The sequence below is a fragment of the Panthera pardus genome, unplaced genomic scaffold, assembly GCF_024362965.1.
Source record: "Panthera pardus isolate Hobbes unplaced genomic scaffold, ASM2436296v1 HiC_scaffold_16, whole genome shotgun sequence".
Classification (NCBI taxonomy): domain Eukaryota; kingdom Metazoa; phylum Chordata; class Mammalia; order Carnivora; family Felidae; genus Panthera; species Panthera pardus.
The window spans coordinates 131,151,066-131,177,188 of record NW_026526721.1 but is presented as its reverse complement, the minus strand read 5'-3'; the positions used below and the strand labels follow the sequence as shown (position 1 = coordinate 131,177,188).

The following is a 26,123-nucleotide window of genomic DNA, read 5'->3' as shown; positions in this document are numbered from 1 at the left end:
GCAGCTTTTCTCGAGTTCAACATAGTAGCTGCAACAGCTTTTATTGAAAATGAAGATTTAGACGGCAACAGGCACCACTGAGGAGATCACTGATATAAGCTCTAAGAAATGTCCCTGATATTCTCACCTAACTTGAGATTTCTCTAGCCTCCACAGCTTAACAGGTTAGTGTGATGTAGTGGAAGGAAAAAATACAGAGAACATTGGAGCAAAGGAAGGATTGAAATCACTTTAAAAGTTGGCCGGGCCAGGGCCTCAGACATTGCAATTGCATGAGAAGGTATGTTATGTTGGAGGTACTTGGAAAAGACAGAGCACAGACGTCCCCGCGGCCTACTCTGAATGGCAAAGCAAGAAACCGTTATCTTCCGGCAGGTTTAATAGTTTCAAACCAATCAGACACAGAGGACTTTTGTCTGTGTTTTCACTGAAAAGGGTGACGTTCTAAACAGACTTCAACCATTTCAGCTGTACACCTGCGGGCTTCCAAAATGCTCCTTTGGCCAGCATGCTCGCATTTCAAGCATTATGTCCTAAGTATCATGTATGTTGTTAGACTGCACAAGTTTAATAGAAAAAGGGGCCAATTTCGTGCCACTTATTCCTAAGAATGAATCATACTCATTCTCAGTGATTTCCTTGGATAAATTGTCCCCCTCCTTATGAAATATAAATATTTGAATTTATCGCAAAAGCAACTGAACTTTCCCTTTTGAAGCTAGAATTAAGAATAAAAAGGTCAATCATTAGTTGAAACATAAGGCTTAAAAAAAGAGGTAATGCAGTAAAACCAAATGTGTGTAATGCTGTGGCATCATGACATTCAATTGTCTATTTTTAAACAATTTTTATTATCCTATAGACATAGCTCAAGCAAGAGAATAGAATACTTCTTTTTAATGGATATAGCTAATTTTGGGTGTTCATTTCAATGATATGGTATAGGAATTTATGATGGTTTGGTTTAAAAAGAAGAAAAAGAAAAAAAATAAGTTGTTTGACAGGGTTAGAATACCAAACTGTCAATTGTGATTGTTTCATTAGAGGTAAGCATTCTAAAGTCTAAGAACTCAGAAATGTGAATCTTTTCAGGAAAAGACAGATATGACTGGATATTTAAGAAAAAAAGAAAAAGAAACTCCTTGTTGCCATTTTTTAAAATGTTTATTTATTTTTGAGAAAGAGAGAGACAGAGTATGAGCAGGGGAGGGGCAGAGAGAGAGAGAGAGAGAGAGAGAGAGAGAGAACAAATCTAAAGCAGGCTCCAGGCCCTAGCTGTCAGCACAGAGTCTGATGCGGGGCTCGAACCCATGAACTGTGAGATCATGACCTGAGCCAAAGTCGGATGCCTAACCGACTAAGTCACCCAGGCGCGCCTGTTGCCATTTTTAACAACCATTGTTCAGTAATATTAGAAAGACTTTTCATTTGGTTTTCCAGATGTTGGAGAACTGAGATACTTGTAGCCAGCGGAAGGTCCATTTTGGCTGAACAAACAATTGTACATGGCTCTAGTAGGAAAAAATGTAGATTGTTAGTTGCCCCTCCCCACTTCATTTCTCCTGGAATGGGTTGAAGTGTATTGGGAGCTCTGTGGAGGATATTGTCATGTTGTGGTGCCTGCAAACAGTGTGAGTGTCAGACCTAAGGATAATATATATATTTTAACCTTTAAAATAAGTCTGAGTTTCAGATCATAATTGTTGTCTAGGGACTTTGTGCTATTTTCTTTTTTTCCCTTCCTCCCTCCCTTCCTTCATTCCTTCCTTCCTTCCCTTTCTTTTCTTCCCTTTCCTTCCTTCTCTTTCCTTCCTTTCTTCCTCCCTCCCTCCTTCCCTCCTTCTCTTTCTTTCATCATCTTTAGCCAGTTGCAAAAACCTGCTGAGAACTCTGTATATAATGTGCTGTCCCCGGAAAGTACATTGTGGTTCAGATACTGTATTCAGTTGCTAAGAGATGAGCTTTGATTAGTTTCAGATGTATGGCACAAAGGAAAGGTTGATAACTTGCATAAGCACCTCCATATGCTGTGCTTATTACTCATTTGTAATGTGATGCTGATGGCTGATTTTCCTGCTCTTGAACTGAGAGTCTTGGGGGAAAGTGGGAATCTGAACTGTTTAAGAAATGTATAGTTTCCAGAGTCCCGTGCACTGGCAGTGAGTTGTGTATCTTTCACAGGAAGCATAATCACCATCTCTCTACCTGTGCCCATCCCTTTGCTTCTTACCACCTGCTCTGATTTCCAAGTTTGCCTTCAATTCCATCACCTTTCCTGGCCCTCTCCAGTCCTTATCAGCAGCTAAAGAACAGTCCGTATCAGAATCACCTGAAAGTCCTTCCTAAACACAGATTGCTAAACCCTCCTCAGAACGACTGCTTTATATTTAGGGGTTTGAGTGGCGAAGAAGGGCTACGGGCTTGAAAACCACTGATGATTTTGGTATGTCCTCAAGTTTGAGATCCACTATCCCAGGGATTCTCAAAGGGTGGTCCCTAAACCAGCAGCATGAGCAGCCCCTGGAAACTCGTTAGAAATGCAGCTTCTCAGCATTCATCCCAGACCCACTAAGTCAGAAACTCTGGGGCTGGGGTTCAGCAATCTGAGTTTTCACCAGCAGCACAGGAGACTCTTACACAGGTTGTGTCTTCAGAACTACTGCTTACCCTACCACTTTGGGGTCCCGGATTTGCTTTACGTTCTCAATGGAGCCGAAAGCAATTGAATGTCTAGTAGTGTCACAGAACAGAAGTGGGAGTCCCGTTTCCGAAGGATTCCAGGTGAACTGCGTTACGGTTTTATTTTATTCATCTAAGACCACTGAACAGTCATCCCTCCCTCTCTCCGTCTAACATCTAACAAAAACGCTTTTTAAGATCTAAATATATAGAGATAATGTAGAGATAATATCATGCATTTTGACCACAACATCTGCCATATAAAAATTCTTTGGAAAATTCAGTCCTTCCTAATTGTGTGCCAATGGAATACATGAGTTCTTTGGAATTATGTAATGAAAAATGGGTGGTTTAATTCTAAGCATCTTGCGAGTGTTGACCCACTGGTAAGCATAGCACTTTCATCAAGTATGCTCTGTTGACCAATGTTTAAGATACAGTCAGTCTACTTTCAAGATTAAAGGACAGGATAATTTGTAATGAAACATTAAATATTAACCCAAATTCGGCCTAGGGTTCGCTCATAGCTTTAAGGGGTCTCAGGCCATAGGATAACTTCAACTGATGTTCTTTTCAATGAATTTCATCTGGTGATGAGAAGCAACACTTCTCCCTTTCAGCTAATCTGGTATCGCGCTTAAGGGATTTTGCAGTCTTTGTTTTACATTTTTTATTTTTCTAACTTTAATCTGTTTCCAATCTACAAATCAGCTTTTTTTTCTTTTTTTTTTTTAAGCCAATATGTCTTTTGACTTCGACTCAGTCACAGGGTATTAGAGCTGAGAAGGTATTTAGTGATGGCCTCTTGCAAATTCACCTAAGGGCAATTGCGCTCTACCTGCCCCAGGAGACTTACTGCAATGTCTGGAGATGATTTTTGTTGTCACAACTGGAGAGTGCTACTAACATCTAATGGGTAGAGGCCATGGATGTTGCTAAACATCCTACAATGCCCAGAATTCCCCCTCCCAACAAAGAATTATCCAGTCAAACTGTCAATAGTGGGAGAAACCCTGTTTTAGAAGAAACTTCGTACTCCCAAGGTCATTCAGGAAGATTCAAAATAGGGACTCACAATCCCTACACTCTTAGACTCTCAAAATTCTGCTGATTTTTTAAAAATTATAAAAGTACAAAATTTGAATGTTGAGAACCTCAAATAATTTAGTAAGCAGCTATTTGTAGTGTAGAATATATTCTTTGGTTTTTCCATAGCATATAGGTTTACATAGTTTCATTCAATTGGATATTCTGTTTTCCATGTAATATGTCATATGTTTTACATATTGCTGCAGGCTTCACACTGATTTTTCTGTATCCTCATAATGTTGCTTTCAATGAGTGAATTTATTTATCTCTTGTTGAACACTTACCTTCTAATTTTTGCTGTCATGTACTGAACTTGAATATGTTATCTTGACTTCTGCTAAATTTAAATCTGTGCTGGAATTAAATGCAGCAGAATTGGCTTCTGAGTCCCCTATGGAACACCAGTGGAGTGTCCTACTTTCATATCAGTGTACATTCTAAAAAGGAGGTCAGTAATAAAATTGTGGTCATACCTGCATTTTATTTTATTTTTTTAAATGTTTGTTTGAGAGAGAGTGGGAGAGAGCATGTGCGAATGAGGAGAGGGGCAGAGAGAGAGAGAGGGAGAGAGAGCATCCCAAGCAGGCTCTGCACTGTCAGCGTGGAGCCCGATAAAGGCTCAATCCCATGAACCGTGAGATCATGACCTGGGCTGAAATCGAGAATATGACACTTAACCAACTGAGCCACCCAGGAGCCCCTGAATTTTAATGTTTCATGAACTCTTTAGGAAGTCTCACCCATCTTGATGTTCTTTGGGGGAATCAACTGAGTTTCCTGATCCGCTTAAGACATTAAGATGACCAGTTTTGGTTGTCTTCCTTGAAGGTTTTGCAGGTGGGCAAAACTAATGTGAACTGATGGTTCAAGGTGTGTGGACTTTTTGAATTCAGATGCACATGACGGTTGCTTCTGTATGTCTCAAGCAATTATTTACTGCAAGTGATAAAGTAATGCTCTAGAGCACGACTGACATTTTTTTATGTGGACTCTTTCTTAAGGAATAAAACGTGGCTGCTTGGAGTAGTAATTGGGTCATAGTGACGGTGGTGGTGGTAGAAATGGTGTTGGCATCTCCACCATAGAGATGGTGGCGGTAGAGGTGAAGGCAGTGGCGGTGAAGGTGTTAGCTGTTGCTGCTGGTGGGGTAGAGGTGTGTAGTGGGGATGTTGGCGACAGTGACATTGTTGATGGCAGAGATGGAGGTAAGGGTATGAGACTTGGGTGGTGATGGTCAGGACGGTGATACTGGTATTGGTGGGGAGGTGATGGGGGTGGAGGTGATAGTGACAGCCCCCGCTGAGGGCTTAACTATATGAAAGCACTAAGCATTTATGCTTATATGATTACTCAGATGGCCTTTCATGGAGCAAACATGTATTTGGCTCCTGTTCTGAGTTAAGCCCTGAGCTAGTCTCTTTGGGGGGGTTAGAGAGCTTTTGTTTTGTTTTGTTTTAAAGACTCAGAGGCCCCGTCTTCTTCAAGGAGCTTGTGGTCTTCAAGGATACTTGTGGTCAGAAAGTATTCAGTTTGATTAAAAGTGCAAATGGGATGCTTGGGTTATTCCATGCAGTACGATTCTCAAAGCACTGTGGGCACTCTCTCACTTGACGATTGAATAATGCGTGAGGAATAACCATAACCACAGAAGCTACTGCTTACTTAGCGCAACTGTGTGCCAGGCACAATGCTAAGCACATTACATACATGATTTCATTTAATCTGTACCAAAAAGCCTATCATTTTTATTATTATTACATTGTGTGCTTTACAGATGAGGATATTTAACATGCAAAAGTTAAGAACTTCAAGCCAAGCCACAGAGCTTTAAGTGGTAGGGCCAGGATTCAAACCCATGCCCACTTACTTTTATCGGTGTGTTCCCTGTTGCTTGCCGATGGCATTGTCTGCATTTACAGATGAAGAAATATATCCAGTTGCCAAATTTGAGAAGAAGTTCAATCACATCATCATTTGGGAGACTTATTTCTAAGTCATTTTGGTAGTGCCATTTTATTTTAAAAATTTAATTTTATTTAAAAAAATTCCTACTTATAAACTCATCCAGAGGCACTCAGGCCAGAATAAATTGATTTCATAAACTGTTTATAAACTCATTCAGAGGCCAGAGCGCAGAATAACACCATGAAGACTAAAATGCCAGATCTGGGTGGTTTGGGTCTAAATAATTCCTAAGGCACGCATCACTTTTTCTCAGTATGCTGGTACCTTCTGCAGACTATTGTTTCAGAGCATGAAGCGACAGCAAGAGTGAGTCTTTCAGACTAAGTGCCACCTAGAAGAGTCTACACCAAGAAAGGTATTTATTCTAAGTCTTTGGGGGCAAAGGATGAAATCTATTTTAAGACCATCCCTTCTACTTATTCAGGCAGATGGGGAAGAGAGGACCTCATACAACAAAACAAGAGAATTTTTAATGTGTCTGGTTTTTTCTTTGGTGTAAAATCATGACACATAGTCACACATATTCTTGAGCCTCCCTCCCTTGCTTCCCCAGCTTAGAGCTTGGCCAGTGACCTCAGCAGACAGGAGGGAGGACAGGCCAGGGGTGGCACCTGTTTTTTTACATTTTTTTTAATGCTTATTTATTTTCGAGAGGGAGAGACAGAGTGCGAGCAGGGGAGGGTTGGAGAGAGAGGAAGACACAGAATCCGAAGCAGGCTCCAGGCTCCGGGCTGTCAGCACAGAACCCGACATGGGACTCGAACACACGAACCATGAGATCATGACCTGAGCCGAAGTTGGATGCTTAACTGACTGAGCCACCCAGGGACCCCAAGGGGTGGCATTTTTAAATGGAAAGGTACATAAATTATTGCCAACTCCTCCATAGTTAAGCATTCATAAACACAACAGAATGTATTGTGTTCTCATTTCTGAGAGCACACATATGTACACATGTGCAAGCTGTGTTCCACTAACACTAATTGACTATGCATGTTTTCTTATGGAAATTCTGATTTGTGAAATATAGTAACATGGGAAGGATTTTCAGATGTCTGGGACTTTTCCATTTGTTTATTTCCCTCTAAAAATTGTATTTGTGGAGTATTCGGGATATGTTAGGCACAGTACAAGCTTTATCTAATTCTCTAAAAAACCTTATAAGGTTATGGTTTATTATTACTGTGTTTAAGTAATGAAACTGAGGTACGGAGGGTCACAGAGGTAACAAATGGCAGAGACAGGACTCAAACCGCAAAGGTTCTACTCATAACCACTGTCGTATGATACCTAGAGAAGACAAAATTGCAAATTTTATTTAATTCATCTAGTTGCCTACTTTTGGAAGAAAACTTTCTCTAGTGGCTTCAGTCAGAAGGAATAGCAGTTGACCAAGAACCTCATTCTTCAGATCAGGTCCCAGGGCCTTTAGCGAGGTGGTTCATGTGTCCCTTAATGTGTCTGCAGTGTTCTTATGTCTGATGACCAGTTCTGAAGGAGTTACATGAGTGGGGCTCAAATCCTGCCTCTTCCCCTTAGAGGCTGTCATTTCTTGGCCAAGTCATTTACTCGCTCCAAGCCTCCGCTTGCTCATCTGCAGAAAGGGAATAATGATAATTCTACCCTCATAGGGCCTTGTGGAAGGTTAAATGAGAGAAGGCATGCGTAGAGCTGAGCACAAGACCTAAAGTGAACTGAACGCTCAATTAAATACTCAGAAGGTGGGAAAGCAGCAAAGAACACATTGCTAACCTCCTGGGAAGTCTGACAAAACAAGGTTAACTTGAACCTCTCAGCCACAGCTCATGTGGACAGAAATATGCACATAAGGTAGTCTCAGTTGTACATGTGGCTTGCCTGTGGAGAACATATGGCTCATTTTGTCCCCTGGACAGAGGGCCAGATCACTGGATAACTCATGCATATCCTGAGGTTTCTCACGAAGGCCATGAAAAGCAGTATAGCTACTTCACAGCATACTTAATCCCATTCCAAATGGCGCAGGTCCTGAATTTTCTCCCTTCTCTCTGAATTCCCTTTCCACCCCCACTTCTCCCTAAAGTTACTGGAGCACATATGGTGTTATGGCTTACATGTTGGCCAGAGTTAGGCTAATCTCTGGGGGCGCTTCCCTGGAAACCTAACTGGATCCTTCATTCCTTCCAAGCCTCCTCCACAATAAAGTGAGCCAGCCCTTCCTCTTCTGCCATTCTGAGGAAATTCTTCCATAGACTTGAAGATGGGAATTTGGCTTCTTGACATTTCCAGAAAATACACAGCATTGCCATGAGCTCTGGGTATATTGTATCCACACTCCCGCCAGGTTTTCTTGAGGGAAAATATTTTTGAAGGCTCACTCTCCCTAAGTAAAATAAATTTAAACTCAAAGTAGAAAAATCATTCTTTATGTTTGACAAATTTAGAGTTTTTTAACCGTAAGCATCCACTTTGAGCTTCTTGAGTCTCATGCTATTCCTGTAAATAGAAAGAGAGCCTAGGGGCGCCTGGGTGGCTCAGTCAGTTGAGCATCAGACTTCGGCTCAGGTCATGATCTCATGGTTCATGAGCTCGAATTCCGCGTCAGGCTCTGTGCTGACAGCTCAGAGCCTGGAGCCTGCTTCTGATTCTGTGTCCCCTTCTCTCTCCACCCCACCCCTGCTTGTGCTCTGTCTCTCTCTGTCTTTCAAAAATGAATAAACATAAAAAAAATTTTTAGAAAGACGGCCTATTTTTATCGATTTTGTAGGTGAAAATACACCCCATTAGAAATTAATGCTGCTGGGTACTTTGGAAAAGGATTGAGATTTTGTTCAGTTATAAAGAGAAAATTGGAAAAAACAGTAATCTTTTTGATATGAGCACGTGTGAAAAAATATTTCACGTGTGAAAAAATATTTCACTAACATAAGTCAGCCCTCTTCCTCTGTCAAAACATTTGTGAAATACTTTTCCTCGTGCTTTGATAAAGTGTGTTGATTGACCTTTATAAGGAAGCCAGATGCTTTAGTTGGAAAACAGAGATACTGATGACAGAGCAGGTGGTGGTTAGTTAACTCCAGGATGGTAAACTTCAACATGACAGAAATGACTATTTAACTGACCTTCACAGTTGCTAATCCACTATAGCCAAGAACTCTAGAAGCGTTTTTGGTGGTGATGTTTTAGGGCTAAAGTGTGCTACATAGCAGTCACAGCGAGGAAGAATATAAAATAAATGCTTTTGTCTACACTTTAATAGTTTCATTAGAGACCTTTATCTTGATAAAAAATTCTAAGAAGAATTTAAAACTAGGTTCCTGGTGGGGAATGGGAGGCCCACAAGTTTTATACATACTTGTGAAATACAAAATCCTATTCAGTTACTACAAGTGTATTGATAAAGGAAGAATCTGGTATATAAATGATGAATTCTTAGTCCTTTTGTGAAAAGGAAGAGAACATAGGAACATCTCAAACAAAATGGCCAGTTCTTATCTATTTTATATATATATGTATATATACTTTATATTTATATTTATATTTATATTTATATTTATATTTATATTTATATCTCTACACACACACACACACACACACACACACCCCAATAGTTTTCAGGACACTAGACATCAGGAATTAAAAGATTGATCCCTGAGAGGCAGAAACAAATGAGGTAAACCCTATGCTCCAGCTTACTGCCATGGTGCAGAAAGGAGGAATTCAAGTGGAGCCCAAATGCACTCCTAGAGATGAGGAGGCAGAGCTGAGAACCCAGGGAGACCAAAATGGTAAGAGTTCCCAGGACAGAATACCAGAGAGGAGAGAGCTTCAAAGAGAGAGAATTCCAGAGATCTGCAGAGGGTCCCCTTAATTATTCAGCAGAATGGTGACGGTACATGCATATGAAGAAATGCCCTAAGCTTGGGGGAAGAACCATCAGAAAAGATTACAGAATAGTGCCAGTTGTTCACAGAGGGCCAGGAAAAATGCTTTTTCCTGCCAGCAAGCCTAGAAAAACTCATAATTCATAGAGTATTAGGGGAGAAAACTCAGGGAGGTCTTGTCTCAGTAGTGGGGAGTAATTAGCTTTAAATTAAGCACTGCTCTAGATTTGCCACCTAAATCATAATAGCACGACCCAAAAGGATCAAACCATTTTCATGTAACATGAATATTTATAGGAAAACAAAAGTATTCCATATCAAAAAAAGGAGCATTTCACAATATCTGGCACAAAAAGAAGCATGAAAGGCATGACCATAATCAAGAACATAATCACTCTTAAAACGAAGTGGAACTGACACAGATATTAGAATTAGCAAAGATATCAAAATAGTTATTATAACTATATTCCATATGTGAAAAAGTTAAGTAGAGATGTGCAAGATATAAGAAAAAGATTCAAATAGAATATGTAGAGATAAAAAGTTGCAATGTCTAGGATGAGCAATACACTGGATGGGATTAATAGCAAATCAGATTTGGTAAAAAAAAAATATCAATAAACTTAAAGACATGGCAATAGAAATTATCCAAAATAAAACTAAAGGAGAGAAAAGATTTTTTAAAAGTGAAAAGAACATCAGAGTTTCAATACCCTTTCTCAATAATTGGTAGGAATATCAGCAGGGATACAGTAGTCTTAAGCAACCTTAGTAACTAACCTCACCTAATGGATATTAATAGAATACTCCAGACAACAACAAAATTCACATTCTTTTCAATACACATGAAACACTCACCAAGATAGTCCGTATTGTGGGCCATAAAGCAATTCTCAAAAGTTTAAGAGATTGAAGTCATGCCAAATATATTCTCTGGCCAAAACAGAATTAAATTAAAAATCAGTGGCAGAAAGATCTTCAAAAAATCCTCAAGTGTTTGGAAACTAAGTGAAACACTTCTAAATAATCCATGATCAAAGAAGAAATCAGAAAGGAAATTAGAAAGTATTTTGAAATGAGTGAAAATAAAATCACAGTATACCAGAATTTGTGAGATTCCACTAACACAATACTTACAAGATCATCTATAGCATTAAATACTTACATTGGTAAAGAAGAAAGTTTTCAGAACAATGACTTCAAATTTCACCTCAAGAAATCAGCGAAGAAAGAAACCAGGGTAAGCAGAAGAAAAAAGGAAGTAATAAAATTAAAGTGGAACTCAATGAAATAGAAAAGAGAAAATCAGTGAAACCCAAAAGGTGTTTCTTTGAGAACGTCAATAAAATTGGGTGACTGTCAGCTTTGCTGACGGCTCAGAGCCTGGAGCCTGCTTCAGATTCTGTGTCTCCCTCTCTCTTTGCCCTTCCCCACTCGTGCTCTGTTTCTCTCTCAAAAATAAACAAACATTAAAAATTTTTAAAGAAAATGATAAACTGACCAGGAAAAAAGAAAAGACACTATTAAATCAGGAATGAGAGAGTAAACATAGTCTACACATATTAAAAGGATAGTCAGAGAATATGATAAATAATATTTTGCCTCTAAAGTAGCTTAGGTGAAATAGACAGATTGATTTCTTGCAATTTTCACAAATTACCAGAGCTCATTCAAGAAGTAATCTAAGTAGCCCTAAACCTATTAAAGAAATTGATTTGTAGTTCAAAATTTCCCATATAGAAGCCAAAATAACTTCACTGGTAAATTCAACAAAACGTTTACGAAAGAAATAATACTAATTCTACACAAACTCTTACAGAAAATTAAAGAGGGAGAAATTCTTTTCCAGCTCATTCTTTGAGGCCAGATTACCATGATAGCAAAACCAGACAAAGGCATTATGTGAAAATGAAAGTACATGCCAATATTCCTCATAAACATAGATGTAAAATTCAAAACAAAATTTTAAGTAAATCAAATCCAATAATATTAACTTGATTGTTGTAATCATTACACAAGGTATAGTGTTATTAAAATACCACATTATAAACCTTACCATTTATGTATAATTTTTATTTGTCAAAAAAATCCAACAATAGATAAAAAGGTAATGTGTAGCTTACCCCAGCAATTCAGTTATTTGAACATATAAACATCTAATGGAGCCTTTGCCCTGTTAATAACATTATCTATCATGGTGGTTTTTGCATTCTATTTCTATTATCAAGTTTTTATGACATTAATACAGGTTAATTGATTCATTTGCAAGGATTGTTGTGAGGAGTAAATAAAGTAATAAATAGAAAGCTTTAATAATGCAGTTGAGCACAAATGGGGATCAATAAATTTTTGTCTGTTAGAAATCTACTTCTTGCTTGATTAGGTTCATAGACACACTTCTTTCATGGTAAAAAGAATATTGGCTACCTACTTTCTGTCTTTCTAAGCTGGGATTTCCTGTTGTGGCTTCACCAACCAGCCACTATCCCCATGGTTGTAGACGTGGTTTTATGATCCCTTAGGCTTAGATCAGTGCTTCTTGAAGTGCTGATCTGCAGCAAGATAAGACATTAGCATCAGAATATAAATCAAGGCACTGTTTCTCCATTGAGAAAGTCTTACTACAAAAAAAAAAGAAAAAAAAAGGAGTCGACTGAACTAAACAGTATACTTAGTAATTAGATGACTTACAACATGGCGCGAGCTCCTTATTTTGTCATGGGCCAATAAACTGTAGACTGGCACTTAACCAACATCTTAGAGTATTTAATGTCTTACAAAGAGTTTGGATTCTAAAATCAGCATTTATACTTGCTCTCATGACATCACACTATGGCGCATATTTTGAACATGTATCTAATGGTCCAAGTGTTTGTGACATCAGTAAATGTGATTTTGACATATATAGTTTAAGGGTCACTGCGTAATAATTAGATCTCATGCAAATTTTGTGATCATGTAGAGTGCACTAAAAATAGTTATATGTTTCTCATCTTGGATATGAAAATAGCTAGAGGATCAGTCAAAGATCTTTTTGACAGAGATCTGAGATGGGCTAGCAAACGTTTCTTTTCACATGACGGCCCCTGTTGAATGCCCAGTGGTTTCCCATGCAATGTGTGGAAAATGCATCTGAGAACAAGTACTGTAATTGATTAATGATGTCTGCCATGGGTGTGGGAATGAAGCATGGCAAAAATCCCATGATGTGTATTGGCCATCCTTGGCTAGGAGCTCCAAGTTTAGCCTTCTACTAAAAAGAATGACTTGAGCTATTCTATTGCAGGACATGAAAACCATGGCAGAAAAGAAGAACCAGGTCTTACTTATGAACCTGGAGATACCTCTCTTCAAGAATATTACATGGATGTGGCTTTCCTCATAGATTCTTCCCAAAGAATAGGAAATGAGGAGTTTCAGGAAGTGAAAACTTTTCTAATCTCAGTGCTTGATTACTTTCACATTGCCCCAGACCCACTGACCTCCATGTTAGGAGACAGAGTGGCAGTCCTGAGCTACTCTCCTCCAGGCTATATGCCCAACAGTGAAGAATGCCCTGTCTACCTGGAATTTGATTTGGTTACTTATAACAGTATATACCAAATGAAACATCATCTCCAAGACTCTTTTCAACAGCTCAATGGAGATGTTTTTATCGGCCATGCCCTGCAGTGGACAATTGACAATGTCTTTGTAGGAACCCCCAACCTGAGGAAAAACAAAGTTATCTTTGTTATATCTGCTGGAGAAACCAACCCCTTAGACAAGGAAGTCTTAAGAAATGTATCTCTGAGAGCCAAGTGTCAGGGCTACTCCATATTTGTGTTTTCCTTTGGCTCTGTATACAACGACAAGGAATTAGAAGAATTAGCCAGCCACCCACTGGATCATCACTTAGTCCAGCTTGGCCGAACCCACAAGCCAGATTTGAACTATATCACCAAGTTTGTCAAGCCATTTGTTCATTTAATCAGACGTAAGTCATTAAACCTTTTCTCTTCTATTGCTTTTGCAATGGATTTGATGTCTCTGTGTACAATCCACCAGTTGACATAGTAATATACTCCTTACTTCAGTGGAGAGTGGTAGAGTCTAAGGTGGGAGTAGGGGTGAGAAAACCAGAGAAAAATATCAGGTCTTACTGACCTTGAACTCTACTGCTGCACTGTCAAAGTCTTAGCCAGAAAAATCCCCATATAGGTAAAAAGTGTCTCTTAACCCTAATCTGTTTAATATGTACTTGGTACTATGTGCCAAATTCTTTAAATGGATTATATCATTTAATTCTCAGTTCAGCCCTCAAAGGAAAGTATTAGTATCCCCATTTTACATGTGAGCATACTAAGTAAGGTTCAGAGACATTAAATAAATTGCTCAAAAGTTCACAGTTTAATAGTTGGTGAATTCTAGACTCAGCCCCAGGCATTCTGACCCCAGAGCCATCCGTGTTCCTGTTCATTAAACTACATTTCAGCTCCTATACCCTTAAGGAAGGACACTGCTGTAATCAGTAATATCTCACTACCACCACCCTCCATCTACTCCAAGGACTTCTGTTCTATCTTTCACTATAAATTACCTTTGGCTATGACTTTAATTCTTTTCAGCCATGGGAAGGAATCTCTTCTAGAGCCTCTGTCCCAGACAGTTGGCTCAGGCATAGCCAGGCAGGGGCTTAAGGGTGTCTTTTTATAGTGACAGTGACTGCCCCAGCCTCTGTCCATGTGTTGCAATTTTAGACATGGGCATAGCAGTATACCCAAGAGCTTGTAGCATCAAGCCAATCCTGGCCTGGGTTGGGATTAGGGGTGAGGCAGAGGCCACCTTGTGTAGTTATCTGCAGCTCCTGCAAATTTACCAGGAAATGACAGAGATGCAGATTTTCCACCACTCGCGAAGCCGCAGGGCTCATGTAACCCTTAGGAATCTTGGAATTCAGGATTTATATATAGTAGCATTAAAAAAAAATGATGCCTTCTTCCAACCCCAAGGTAAATAGGGCAGACCATTTCAATAGCTCAAGGTGTCTTCTGGAGAGATCTTCCTGTTAAAGGGAAAGAAACAGATGTTAGAAGGGGTTGAGAAATACCTTGAATCACATCACAAGCCTGTGGCACACAGAGCTTAAGAATTTTTTACTGAATCACTGCTGTATCTCATTGACTTTACCAATGAGGCATTGCAATGTCAGAGGGTGTCTACTTTGCTGAGTCCCTTATAAAATTAATTTGATCTTGAAAACATCACAAGAAAAGATGAACTGACTTTGGGCGATAGAATACAGAAGGGTAAAATTTAGATTAACCAGCCACTCTTTCTCCAGGTGCCATCAACAAATATCCCCCTGCAGATCTGATAGCCAAGTGTGTTAACATCACCTCTCCCAACCCAGAGACCGTTGGCTCAGGAAACACTGTATTGTGAGTTGACAAAATCACAGTTTGGGTAATACTACAGCTGGAAACAGTCCTAATGAAAATAACTTGACAGGAATGGTGTTTGAGTTTTCAGGATGCAAGTTTGGCTGTCGGATGTAGCAGGGTGTGTGTGTGTGTGTGCGCGTGTGTGTGCGCGCACGCGTTTGAGATACTCCTGGTTTGTGATGGCTGCACAGATCTAGGGTTCATAGCACATAGAATGTGAACCATATTAGAAAGAACCATGTTCCCATTTCTGTTGCTTTTATGAAAAAAACCAGAGGCTCTTATCAATACCTTATATAACACCACACTAATATTGAGTACTGTCAAAACAGACAACTTATAATATCAAAGGTTAGCTGTAGCAATTTTAGAGCAGAAGAAAAACACAAAAGAAAAAATTTCAAAGCAACAAAAACATTCGCCATTCAAAAAACAGAACCCATATGAAAACTGGTAGGAAGGGTTCTTTTAAGTTTGATTTTGCAAAGTACAACCCTAAGTACTCAATAAAAATTCAGTCATGAAAATAATATTGCTTTGGAGTCCTAAACCCCTGACACAACATTCTGATTTCTCTTTGGAATATTAAAAAATTGTCCCTGAGTCAGATTTCATCCATAAACTGCATTTGGACTGTTCTAATCACATGCATAAAATTGATTGCTGTTATATGTCTGCCTGTATTTACATTTAATTCTGCAAGGGGCTTGGCTAATGTGTTTTTCATCTCTTTTCTCTGTCACCTCAGCCTTATTCCTGGGGTGTATGAAATAGAGACAGGAAACAGTGAGCTGGTTGATGAATTTGGTTCCCAGGAGCAGCATTCCTTTGTATTAGGGAACAATCCTAGTAATGGTTCTGGGACCACTACTGATTTGATCCAGAAGTTATACATGCTTTTTTCAACTGGAGAACTGATGATGAATGATAAGGAAGAGGCACATGCAGAAGAAATGCCAGCTCTAGCAGATGGTAAACAACAGGATAAAAAAGGTAACCTTGGGTACAATAGAATCGAAGACCCTGAAGAACCTTTGTTTGGATTTTCCCCTAGTGGACAATGAGCAAGGATGAGCAAGGAGAACTCACTGGGACAGGTGGAGATGACAAGATAGAGGACCCTATCATCTGGGGCTCCAGGGGGTTCCCCAAATGAGGAGGCAAACCAGATAAAACTCCAGAAAGGCAAAAAGAAAAAAAAGGAGTCAATGGTGTTGACAAAGCCAGAGCTAGAAGTCGATGTAAATACTTGGTGTCGGGTCAGGGAATGGAGACAGGAGGAATGAGAACAAAGACCACACAGGTCCTTGGTAGGCAAGCAGATCCCCACATCCTTGTGCAAAGTAGGGGTGGGGAGGACCTATACAATGAGCCTCTAATGTTTGAGGGTCTGCCATCTCCCATAGCACCCTGGGCTTGCCTGCTCTGAGATGTGGGCTTCTAGCTCAGCCCCAACCCCCGTGGTGCCTAGAATGCACAAGGCTGTTGTGGTTCTGAGATCTCTTTGGAGGCTGAGGGCAGATTCTTAGGCTATGTGAGGAGATGGTTCTGGACCTACAGCTAAAGAAAACATGGGAGATGACGAACAGGAAGCTATAGTAGGCTCTAGAGCAGTTTTCAGCTGCTATTTTGCCGTGTACCAAAACTGTATAGGAAATTACTTTAAAATAAATCTTCTTTGGTATCTGTGAAAACTGAAACTTTACATATCCTACGACCAGCAATTTTGCTCTCATGTATATGCACAACAGAAAAATATATATTCACCAGAAGTCATGTACTAGAATGTTCATAACAGCATTCTTTGTAGTAGCCCGACAGCAGATATGATAAATAAATTTTGGTATGATTATGCAATGAAATACCATATGGGTATGCAGTATATATGTACAATGCTATATATGTATGTGGTACAAATGGATACTTCATATATACATCTACACTATATGTATTAGATACGGGTATAATTGTAAACATAGCTAATGTATAGATATTGAACAAAATCAGCAAAATGATGGAAAATAAGAGCGATGAGAGTAGAAGAAATACAGAAAAATATATAAAGGGGAGAGAAAGGTAAGAAAAGAAAAATCAAATATAAATACAATGAAATATCTAGTTCCAGTCAAGGTGGACTAAGCCCATACTGCCCCTCTCTCCCACTGACTACAACTGAAAACTATGGAAAAAATACAAAAACTAACCACCTGAGATCTCTGAAAGGTAACAAAAAGCAGATATATTGTGAAGGGGCATGAGTTTACCATTTTCTTTTCTGTTTTCTTTTGTGGTTTTGTGCTCAGGGCAGACCCAGTCCTGGAACTGTGTGATGGCAGTGGGGCAGGAGGCTAAAACTCAGTAGAACCCCCATATTTCTGGGCAGAAGAACTAGGAAAAAGGGCCCTCATTTGTCAGACTTGGTGGAAGAAATCCCCATTTCCCCCCTTTCTTCTCATGGTTTTGCTCTGAAGTGGGCACAATTCGGAGCTGAGTGAAAGGCTAGCTAGCTAAAATTAAAGAGAAACCCTGTTTTTCTGGGCAGAGGAACTAGGAAGATAGGCCCTGTTGGCCAGCATGTGGGGGTAGCCCCAGAGGCAAGACAACTGGAGAAGGGGATCCTCTAATTCTAATTATGGGAGCTGCATAAGCCCTGGGCTCTCACCTAAGCTGTGTGCGAATGGAAAGACCCAGAATAGGATGGTGAAGGCTTTGGGCACTAAACTGAGGTTGGAACCACTGCCCACAGAAGGTGAGATAGCACTTGCATTGTGAACCTACCAGGTTGATTGCCCACTGACAAAAAAACAATTCTACAGAGAATTATAACAATACTTCAAGTCTATACAACATAATATTTAAAGTGTTCAGGACAAAATCCAAAATTAGGCAACATACAGTGACCAGGAGATGTGAACAATTCTGAGAGGAAAAGACAACCAATAGACAAAGCCATTAAATTAGCAGCTATGATAACTATGCTCCATGAAGTAAAGGCAAACAACTTGAAATGAACAGAAATAACATTCTCAGCAGAAACATAGAAATAATTTAAAAAAGGAACCAAAAGGACATTTTAGAAGTAAAAAAAATGTACAGTGTCTGAAATTTAAAAACAAGCTCACTGAATGGGCTCCAAAGCAGAAGGAAGATGATAAAGAAAGGAATCAGTAAACTTGAAGATAGACTAATTATGTAATCTGAAAGAGAGTTTTTAAAATTAACAGAGCCTTGGAGACTTATAGAACAATATCAAAAGGCCTAATATTTGTTTCACTGGCATTCTAGAAGTAGAAAGAGATGAAAGTTAGATTTATTCAGAAAAAGATATATTTGAGGAGATAATGGACAAAAAATTCCCAAATTAGTAAAATATATAAAACTTTACAGATTTAAAAACCCACTCAAGACACATAATTAACTGTTGAAAACAAAACATAAGGAAAATCTTGAAGCAGCTAGAGAAAATCTACATGTTACCAAAAAAGAGAACAACTCTTCAAATGATCATAGATTTCTCATCAGAAACCATGAAGGCAGAAGACAGTGAAACATCCTTTTCTTTAATGTACTGAAGTAAAAGAACTCTGAACACAGAATTTTTTATCCAGTGAACATAGACTTCCAGAATGAAGGCAAAATAAAGATCTTCTCAAATAAAGGAAAAGTAGGAGGATTTGTTGCTAGCAGACTTGGGCTGATGGAGAGCAGTGATGGGAGAACCAGGGAATTGGAGGTGAGGTCAAATGAGTGGGACCAGATGGCTGAGAGAACATGCTGAGGAGGAAACCCAGAGGGAGATCAATGAGGGGATTTGAAAGGGAGGCTGGTTGAGAGAAAGTGGCAGGTACCAGCTGCAGCTCACCCATGTACAGAGCCATACTGTCTACAAGGTAATTTCATATACATGTCCCATTGAGTTCCCTCCAAAACCCTGTATAAGAGACAGGAGTTAATACCCCCCATACTTGGATGGAGAAACTGAAGCTCAAAGAGGTTTAGTGACTTCCTGGGACTTGACCCTGGTCTGGCAGCTCCTGATTCAGTACGCTTTCCCAACGCTGGAGGAAGGAATGAGATCCGAAATAGAGTGAGTGTAAGAGGGGATGTCTTGGGCAGCTCAGGCTGCCAGAACAAATGCTATAGACTAGGGGGCTTAAACAACAATAATTTATTTTCTTACGGTTCTTGAGGCTGGGAAGTCCAAGATCAGGGCACCAGCCAATTTGATTCCTGATGAGAGCTCTCTTTCTGGCTGGCAGACAGCCACCTTTTCTTGCTTTGTTTTCGCATGGTGGAGAGACAGACCTGGTGTCACTTCCTCTTCAAAGGGCGATATTTTTATCAGATCACATCTCTATCCTTATGACTGCATTCACCCTTAGTCACCACCTTAAAGGCCCTGTCCCCAATACAGTCATGTAAAGTGTAGGCCTTCATCAAATGAATTTGGAGGGACACAGTTCAGTCCACAGTAGGGGATATAATTAACAATGTAATCATAGGAAAGAACCCTATGAATCAGCATAGCCCAAGTTTGTGCATTATAATGACCAAGGTATTTGTTGACAATTCCATAGTCCAGCCCACATTCCACATCACTTAAGTCATCTTCTCTGGGAGTGAGACAAGGCATCCATTTTTTTGAAGCTCCAAAGGCAACTGCAATGTGCATACAAGTTTGAAAAACACTGCAATAAATCTCCTTTGATTCAGTCCTGTTAGATATCTTGAGGTGAGATTCCTATTGAAAATCATAAGGTTGGTAGACTCAAAAGGATTATCAAGTGAACATTACCAATACTTTCTTGTTTAGTATTCTTCATAATTTCTTTCCTCCAGAAGTTTTCTTCATTTTTCTACTTAATTATATATCCTACATCCAGAGGTTGATGATGTCTTTATTCATTTCACTCAGAGAGTTCTAGCCAACAGCCTGATGTGGTAACATTTGGCCAGCTCTGCTCCAAGAAATCAGTCTGAGTCTCTTCAGGCAGTGTCAGTTTGGCTTCTTTCTTGGGTCGTGGAAGATTAGAATCTGAAACTGAAATGACTTTAGAAATCACTGGGTCGTCCTGTATCTTTTCTACAGAGAAGAAAACGGAAGCTATAGATATCTAAAAGTGTCTTTACCAAAGAATATTCACAGTACCTATTCCACACCATTTTGTCACAAAGATTTATACTCTACAATTATGTTTATAGAACACAAGTTCACCTTAAAGTTAATCCATGAAAGAAAGATAATAAAATATTTATTTGGGTTGTTGAAAGGTTGAAGATGATACATATGAAGGTCAGAATACACATTGTGCTTGGCACATAGTCAGCTAATATTGTCCCTGCATGAATGATCTAAGTCTGACAATATGTTGGACAATTAAAAATAAAAATCCACTGTGAAGAGGAATCACCCTTTATATGCTTATCTTTGCTATGCTTATCTTTGTTTTCCCAAAGAGAGTGGGCTTTTCTTTTCATGTGCCCATTTTGTTTCTGATGTTTTAATTTTATCCATCTACTTAATGCACAGATTTTTTTTTTGCTCATTATAGTGTACATTTGCAAGATTTTATTTTACTTTATTTTTAATTTATGTTTTATTTATTGTTTAATTTACATCCAAGTTCATTAGCATATGGTGCAACAATGATTTCAGGAGTAGATTCCTTAATGCCCCCTATCCCTTACCCATTTAGCCCATCCCCCCCACAACCCCTCCAACAACTGTGTGTTCTCTATATTTAAGAGTTTCTTCTGTTTTGTCCCCCTCCCTGTTTTTATATCATTTTTGCTTCCCTTCCCTTATGTTCATCTGTTTTGTATCTTAAGTTCCTCATACACACACACACACACACACACACCACATCTTCTTTATCCATTCATCCGTCGATGGCCATTTGGGCTCTTTCCATACTTTGGCTATTGTCAATAGCGCTGCTATAAACATTGGGGTGCATGTGCCCCTTTGAAACAGCACACCTGTATCCCTTGGATGAATACCTGCTAGTGCAATTGCTGGGTCGTAGGGTAGTCATTCACAAGATTTTAATGTGGATTTTAAAAAGTGTAACTGTATTCCTTTTCCCATTATGCCAAGTTAGGGCTTGTTTCTTAGTCTTTATTTTTCTAATATCAATGTCCAGCAATGACCAGCAACGTCAGCATCATCTAGGAAGTCATTGGGAATGCAGATCCTTGGATCCCACCATGGGCCTGTTGAATCAGAAACTCTGGAGTTGGGGCCCTCCAGATGATTCTAATGCAGGCTAGAATTTGAGAACCATTGACCTACTGTTACAGATATTGAGCCTAAATTAGTCTTCTTTAATGGGAGTCTTCTCACTAGACATTAATAGGTAATTAGAAAAAAATAATTTTCCTATAAAACGTTGATAAGTAGGTATCATTTTTGCAGGACTTCTCAGTGCCTTTAATGGGTTCATCTTCATTGTGATTCTGAGAGAGGGGCTACAGTCAAACCACTATGACCACAAAATCTTGTAACAGCATCTTTTTGGGCTAATATTTTATAGAAACCACTTTGGGAAATAGTAGTTGAAAGAGTGAATCCAGGGATCATTGAATTGGGACATGGGTTTGACTCCTATTTCTGCAATTACTAGTCATGTAATCTTAGGCACATTATTCTGTCTCTCTGAGCTTCCATTTCCCTTTCTGTAAAATGGACATAATAATAGAGCATACATCATAGGCTAATGTGATCTCTATATGAATGTAAAGTGCTTCGAACAGCACTTTGTATGGAGTGAAAGCTTAACACATATTAGCTATTATTTAAGATATTGATGATGATGATAATGACAGTGATGATGACAAATCGCATTAGAGTTGATGGTCATGGTGGAAAGAATGTCAGACTGGGAATGAGGTGACCCAGATGCTAATTTTGGTTCTGTCACCAGCTAGCTTTGCGATCTCAAATGGGCACCAGATTGCCTTGGTCTTCAGCTTTCCTATTTGTGTATGAGGAGCTTGGTCAAGGCCAGTGTTTTTCATACTGGGGGCTCCTGGGGTCACACAAAGACTTCCCAGCGCATGGGTTTCTGAGAACTACTCTTAAAGGACTCTCTACTGAGAATGTCTCTATCTGAGGAATCATGGAGGGCCTCCTTTCCTGCCCCCCTTTACAAATACCACCCCCCCCACACACACACACACCTCACACAAGAAATGGAATATTTCTCAACCATTCTTTTTAAAGATTTTATTTTTAAGTAATCTCTACACCCAATGTCGGACTCAAACTCACAACCCCAAGATGAAGAGTCACATGTTCTTCTGACTGAGCCAGCCAGGGGCCCCTTTCTCAGCCATTCTGAATCTGATTATGTGCTTTGCCCAGATGTAAACCCTGCTAGGGAGGCATGGGAGAGGGGGTGGGTGTCAAACAAGGAGTCAAAATACTGGATCTATAGGCTTCCTTGAAGCCACATAAGGCTTCATGTCTTTCCCATCTTGTATGTGTTTCTGTTAAGGAAAATGCGTGTTGCTAGAAAAGAGGTATTTTAAGTCATGTTCGGATGTTCTGAATTCAGGTATACTCTAAACGGAGGATGGTAGGAGTGATGATAAGTTTCATTCAGTAATCTGGCCTCTTCCATTTCCCAAATCTTGGCAGAAGATGCATCTTTTCTTTCATTTATTTATTTATTTATTTATTTATTATTTTTTTAATGTTTATTTATTTTTGAGAGAGACGCGTAGAGCGTGAGCAAGGGAGGGGCAGAGAGAGAGGGAGACACAGAATCGGAAGCAGGCTCCAGGCTCCGAGCTGTCAGCACAGAGCCCGACCCGGGGCTCCAACTCACAAACTGCGATATCATGACCTGAGCTGAAGTCGGAAGCTTAACTCACTGAGCCACCCAGAGGCCCCAAAAGATGCATCGCTTCTAAGTGAGAAATCTGTGAGAACAAAGCAAAGAGTCTATACATGAAATATTGATGGAGACCAAGCATTGTTTCATTGGGCCAAAAAAATCGTAGCCTTAATCATTTACCTATGAATGGAATCATAAATAAGACATCATCACACAATGAGGTGTTGATTGGTTTTACTGTAAGGACCACTTCTGCCAATTAGGCTATCTGGGGATATGTCCCATAAAGTGAAGGAGCTAAGTTGGAGCTTCAAAATTCTGAAGAAAAAATATATAAAACAGATTATAAGAAATATTATTATTTTATCAAAAAATATAGTAATAGGATACATGGCAAGTGTGCTTAATTTAACAATATTCGAATTTTCCAGCCATATTTTAGTTTCTCAAGTTAAACACCATACCCATAAATGAAAGAGTAACTGGTATTATTAATAGCCATTTGATAAGTTTAGTGAAGCGTTTTGGGGTACATTTTCCGGAAGTGAGAAAACATCATTCAGTGACTGGGTAACATTCCTTTGTAAAACCTCTTGAAAGATGATGGGGTCATTTTGGACACATAACTCAGAAACAATTCAAAGAACTATTTGCTATTGCTCTAATAAAATTCAAAACCCATCTGTGTAAACTATTTATCAGTGCTTAAATCTACAATAGTAAATATTAATAGAATTAATATTAAACGTTGCCTCACTCTGACAATAAATTGTAGTAGCAGTAAGTAAAAATGATAGGGAAAAACTATGCCTCTCAATAAGAAATGCATGTCCAATAAAATTTTTACTTTTTTTATGATAAAATTACCAAAATTTGAATATATATGCTGTTTTGATAAGTTGTGATGGTAATCCATCAGAAAAAAAAATGTTAACACATAGAAGCTTATAGCCATATAAAATGAAAAATGTGCATTTAAATATATTTTTTGCTGCAGAGGATTATTGTTAGGCAGACAATAAAAGGTTTTAAAGCATATAAATATGTTACAGTTAAATGAAATTCTATGGGGGAAGTGCAATGGAAATACATGTTTAAGGAGAAAATTAAACACTACATAATATCTGACTTTTAACTGTGAACATGTTTACATGTATTTTAAATAGATAATGGTGTATCAAATGACTGTGATATTTAGAGTCTATATGGTAAGTTAAAAGAAAAATGTGGCAGTTTTATTTTTAAATATCAGTTTTTATGATATGTCACAAATTATACATCCTTTTCTAATACCTCAAATCCTAATGAAAAAATAATTAGATGTTAACTTTAAAATATGCAAGGCAAGAGTACATGATTGTTTTCCTTTGAGGCGGGTGTGTAAGCAAGTGTGTGAAGACAAGTAGGTGGGATCATCTCTCACATCCTGCCTTGGGCCAGGTTCCCCGGAGCTGACCCCGGGGTGAGGATTGGCATGCATGTGATTTATTGAGATAGCACTCACTGACAGGAGAAGCGGAAAGGGAATGGAGGAAGCAAACCGGGAAAGAGTGGGAGACAAACAAGGGTGTCATCTCGGGGCAAGTACCGTAGAGCACTTGGTCTTTGCAGGCGCTCCGGCACGTTGAGTTAATGCTGCAGAGCATCCTGACCTGAAACAAAGAAGTTGGGCTTTCTTACTCCCTCCTGGATCATTGACTGGCCAAGGGTTGTCTTGGGAAGGGCTTTAAGCTCCAAGGTACTCATGCTGCATGTGATTAAAGCCATTCCAGTGGCTGGACAGCAGCCCTCCTAAGATGCTGGAAGCAAAAGCTCACATGGGGGTGGTCGGGAAGGAGGGGGAAAGAGGGATGGGAGGGGAAGGAATGTTGTCCTCCAAGTCAATGCTAAAAAAGATCAGAAGGATTCTGGGCAGAGTCCTAGCTCTGCACATTCCTTCTAGCCCTGAATCCATGATACCAGCCACTGAATGTGCTGAGTGTGGCATTTCAGATGATGAACGCGCCAGCATTTTCCTAGGAGGAAGCCTATCTATAGTTCTACTTATATGTTGCTCATTTGTATCCATTATCACATTGCCCTTTTATTTTGACTACCGAAAATGGCAAAACAACGTGTGCTCATTTCATATGTGGCAAAAGAAGAGTCGAGAGGAACATTTTAAACAAATCCACTGACATTAAGAGCGAATTCATATTTTTATGTTTTGCAGATGGTGAGGCCCCAAGATGATCAGAGCAGGAAAGGAAGACAGCTCCATTGGGAATGTGTGATTCCACGTGGTGCTAACTAGAAACTGTAAATCATCTGCTGGAAGGAGAATGGTGAGCGGCAGGAATTTCTCATGAAACCAATCAGCTAATGACGTGCTAAACTTGTTCTGTTTCGAATCTGAGAGGGAGACTTTTCGGAGTGAAGACATCAACGAGCAGTACTGAGAAACTAGGAATGACTTCATTTCCTCCACGAATGGGGACAACCGACCAGGAAGAGTTAACTGAAGTTTTTCTTTGACAGCTCTTGTACGGTTCGGGCAGCACTTCTGACGCTCTATCTGCCTAAAGACTTTCATTTTCATCACGTCTGCATCTCAAGTTGGACTGCTGAGTAAAAAGCGGAGTTAGAATTTACTAGGAGTGTCTTCTCTCTCTTCATAGAACTAGAAACCCACGTCCATCCTTCCGATTTCGTGCCACCCTCATGACCTGAGCGCCCTGTAAAAGCTACCTGGCAGGCTGCTACCACCATAGTCAAAGCCTGCTCTTTACCAGAACATTTAGAAAAGAATGGAATTCGTGAGAAAGAAAAAGAAAAGAATGGAACTTGTGAGAAAGAAAAAAAGTGAGATGAGGCTAATTTTGTGAGTGGTTGTTTTGTGCTGTGATCATTTGTTTTACATTTTAGCATGCTTTGCTTTGTATGTACTTGATTTTTGCTGGGAAAAACAATTGGGAAACACATGAATATTCTATATGATCAGAGCTGTTCTTGGGAATTACAATGGAGCAAGAGACAAGTTCTAAAATAAAAGCAAATCTGATCCGGAAGCTTGTTCTGTTCATTTTTATTTACCTGTAGGCTAACTCAGACCCATTGGAAGAGCAGTACAGGATCAGACATATTTGGAAAATGTATATATAATGTAAAATAAGCCAGTAGTGAATTCATTTTTTTAAATCTTTCAGTTTGATCAAGGCAACTAGTAATTGCCAAGTGAGTATATTTTGTATATTTTAAGAGTAACTATGTTAATAGGGTGATCCCAT

The 26,123-nt window shown here is 39.3% G+C and overlaps 1 protein-coding gene across 1 annotated transcript in view; it reads left to right on the top strand.

Annotated features, from left to right (window-relative positions):
• Positions 1-25,904, top strand: part of COL6A5 (collagen type VI alpha 5 chain) — a 131,430-nt gene extending 105,526 nt beyond the window's left edge. Inside the window, exons 37-40 of the mRNA XM_053903818.1 lie at positions 12,883-13,572; positions 14,920-15,016; positions 15,768-16,012; positions 25,070-25,904. Coding sequence (XP_053759793.1) covers positions 12,883-13,572; positions 14,920-15,016; positions 15,768-16,012; positions 25,070-25,089 — 1,052 coding nt within the window. The 3' untranslated portion in view covers positions 25,090-25,904. The remainder of the gene's footprint in view (positions 1-12,882; positions 13,573-14,919; positions 15,017-15,767; positions 16,013-25,069) is intronic.
• Positions 25,905-26,123: the final 219 nt, after the last annotated feature.